Consider the following 3,039-nt stretch of genomic DNA (forward strand, 5'->3'; position numbering starts at 1 on the left):
TGAGAGTTCTAACAATTATTATTAAATGAATGATATCTAACAAAGAAATTCTAAAGAATCCGGATAGTCAATAAAGGATTTCTAATGAATGATATCAAGTGGATGGTGAATTTTTAAATGAGCGGTATATTATGATGAATTATCCAATAAAAGATTTTTATCAAATTCGTTACATAGTTAATAAATAAAATTAATAAAATCTAATGAAGGATATTGAATGAACACTATCAAATAAATGAAATCGGATGAATAATATCAAATAAATGTTATTAAAAGAATAATATAAAATGATTGATATAATTTTAAAAACGGTCATTATTATGTGTCTTGAAATGCTTTAATACATGGTTTAGTTTCTTTCTTTATTTCTTTTTAGCATTATTTTATTTTATTTTATTTTTTGTACTTCATTGAAATTATTTGTTTTGCGAGTTTTATGTTGAGCCTAGTTGAACTTTTAAAACCTGGGTTGTACAAATTTAAGGGATTGATTTGTTGATTGAATACCGTGTTCAAAATGCTTTTTTCTTTCTTTACAAGTATTAGGTATCACATCACTTGAGTTGATTGCTACTTTTGTTGAATGTCCATTCCATTATTGTGACTTGTTCGAGTCATCTAGGTACTATTACTGGTAGCAACGTCTAAATATTTTGCATCAATGCACAGTTTGAATGACGTGGATGGCTGGAAGTCGTATTTTCGACATTATCGTCCTTCTTTCTTGAAACTGGATTGCACAAAATGACTTGAACACAAATCGTTTTGAGGTATTCAATGATGTCGCTAAAGAAAATATTTAGTCACATTGCTAACATGAAAGTTTTTTTTATGAGGGAAATTCTTGCCGGTAGTGATGGTCGCAAGCCGATGATAACCGTTGGCTATCTTTTCAACAACCGTTAGTAAAATATGTTTAAAACATTTTTGATGTCATACAAAATTGTCAATTTTATTCAATTCAATTAGCTTGCAAACAAAATACATGTTACGATTCAACTATTAGTTTTGCTAAATCTTATTTAAGCACATGAATGAATTGTAACTCAGATGGCTCATTAATATTCATAAATCACGTGGTTGTCTGTATGAAGACACGCAATTTGTGGGTCTCGTGGCCGAGTGGTTAGCCTGTCCGTCTACATATAGGGTTCGAATCCTGCAGTTTCTGCAAGTCCTTCCAGGTAGCCGGCCCCCGGCCAACCCAGCCATCCATCCTTCCGAAGTCGGTAAATGGGGAGACGGCGTATGTTGTCGCATGTTGACCGGCGAGATGGCTCAGTGGTTCAAATGCGTGCTGAGTTAAAAATCTCGATGGCTATCATATACTCAGCGTATAAGATGCAGTGCTTGCGCGGGCACATAAATACACGTCGTGTGAAATGAATAAACAGCCTTTTTAGCAAAGATGGTTGCTTCAAATCAATGGATGAAGATATGAAGAACATAATATAAAAGAAAAAAGATTATAGATAATATATATGTAACATTATAAGTGGTTCTGCGTATGTCAATGTTGCAATAATGAAGACTAAAAAAAATTCAGTTCAAACATTCATGCGGAGTTTTAATTAACAATTTCCCAATTTAGAAGATTTTATAAACATTTCATTTGAAAAATTTGAAAATCAACCCTATTTGAATGTAGACATAATTATTAATTGCTTTTTGGTATTCCTCAGAGGGTTGATTTTCGATTAATTACTTTGTTTGTAGTTTAACTAATATCTATTTCTTGAGACGAATTATTGGCCCTGCATGAACTTACCACTCTGTGTTGTCCTAGCTTTAGAAACTGCCATCAAGTCATAGGCAACTAATCTTAATATTTCAACTTCAACTAATCCCCTTAATTGATAAATATCACCATATACCTCGAGCAAGGCTTTTTCTGAAAATGAACCCAATCTGTAGTTTGAGTAAGTTACCGGCAACAACAGAATACCGTTCGAATACCTAAGAATTAAAAAAGAGATTGGAAACAGTTCTGTAGTACATTTTTCATGCTTATACGTGAGCGACAAATTAGAATTATTTTTAAGTGACGGGCAATTTGGTTCTAACTACAATATTTGCTAAACATTTTCTACGTGTCTCGAGAACAAATCTAAAGGAGTAAAACTGCCTTTAATAACATCACTAACAATAACTAAAATTTAAGGAATTTTCCAAAGCTAATTATTATCACATTCAGTTTTGACCTTGAGGCCGAATGTTCATTCCAAATAAATAGATGGTTATTTGAATGAATTTTTATCAACTAAAAAATTTGTATTTTTGGTAAACGGCCTTTCACAATTTTTTGTCGGTTAATTAAATTTTTATCGACTAAAAAATTGTATTTTTGATAAACGGCCTTTCACAATTTTTTGTCATTGTACTTCAAGTTTATGAAGTTTACTAAAATTTTTTAGAAATGAATATTTTATATTAAAAACTGAAAAATATAGCTTATTGAAGTTATTTTATTGTTTGCTATTAGTTTATCAACATAACAATGTAATTATTTTTTATTCCACACTCGTTTGAAAACCTCACAAGAAGTGACACAACGAAAAATAAGAAAAAAACGATGACATAATGCAATCAAACTTCAAAAAACTTAACAAATCAAATTTTGGTGCACAAAAACAGTGCAAAATTTTCATATAAAAAGTGGAAACATTAAAATACATGAAAATGTTTATCCATAAATTTATTTTATCACTCGTGGTAAAAATAGAAAAAACCAAGAAATGGATTTTAAACAATACGGTTAAATTTTGTTTTGCTTAATTAAAATTTTATCACGCTTCGAAAAATTCGTTCAAAGAATTTTTCATATTACCAATTTGTTTGTTTAGTTATGAGATGACAGATTGTTTACTCGATTCATAATCGTATGTTCATTTGAAATTGTGACTCGATTGTGTGTTTTTCTGTATTTGTGACTTGATTGATGTTCGTTTGTATTTGGGACTTGATTGTATGTTCATTTGTATTTGTGGCTTGATTGTATGTTCGTTTGTATTTGTGACTTGATTGTGTGTTTTTCTCTAT

The 3,039-nt window shown here is 30.4% G+C and overlaps 1 protein-coding gene across 1 annotated transcript; it reads left to right on the top strand.

Annotated features, from left to right (window-relative positions):
* HELRODRAFT_194507 (hypothetical protein) lies at nt 1-1,613 on the top strand. The gene is made up of 2 exons (XM_009032423.1): nt 1-901; nt 1,095-1,613. The coding sequence occupies exons 1-2, from the start codon at nt 778-780 to the stop codon at nt 1,304-1,306; spliced, it is 336 nt and encodes a 111-aa protein (XP_009030671.1). The 5' UTR covers nt 1-777; the 3' UTR covers nt 1,307-1,613.
* Nucleotides 1,614-3,039: the final 1,426 nt, after the last annotated feature.

Source organism: Helobdella robusta (assembly GCF_000326865.2).
Source record: "Helobdella robusta unplaced genomic scaffold HELROscaffold_80, whole genome shotgun sequence".
Taxonomy (NCBI): Eukaryota; Metazoa; Annelida; class Clitellata; order Rhynchobdellida; family Glossiphoniidae; genus Helobdella; species Helobdella robusta.

Coding starts and splice junctions, on each gene's coding strand:
- HELRODRAFT_194507 (XM_009032423.1), top strand. CDS start 778: ATGATGTCGCTAAAGAAAATATTTAGTCACATTGCTAACATGAAAGTT. Junction 902..1,094: donor TGGCTATCTTTTCAACAACC/GTTAGTAAAATA, acceptor GTCTGTATGAAG/ACACGCAATTTGTGGGTCTC.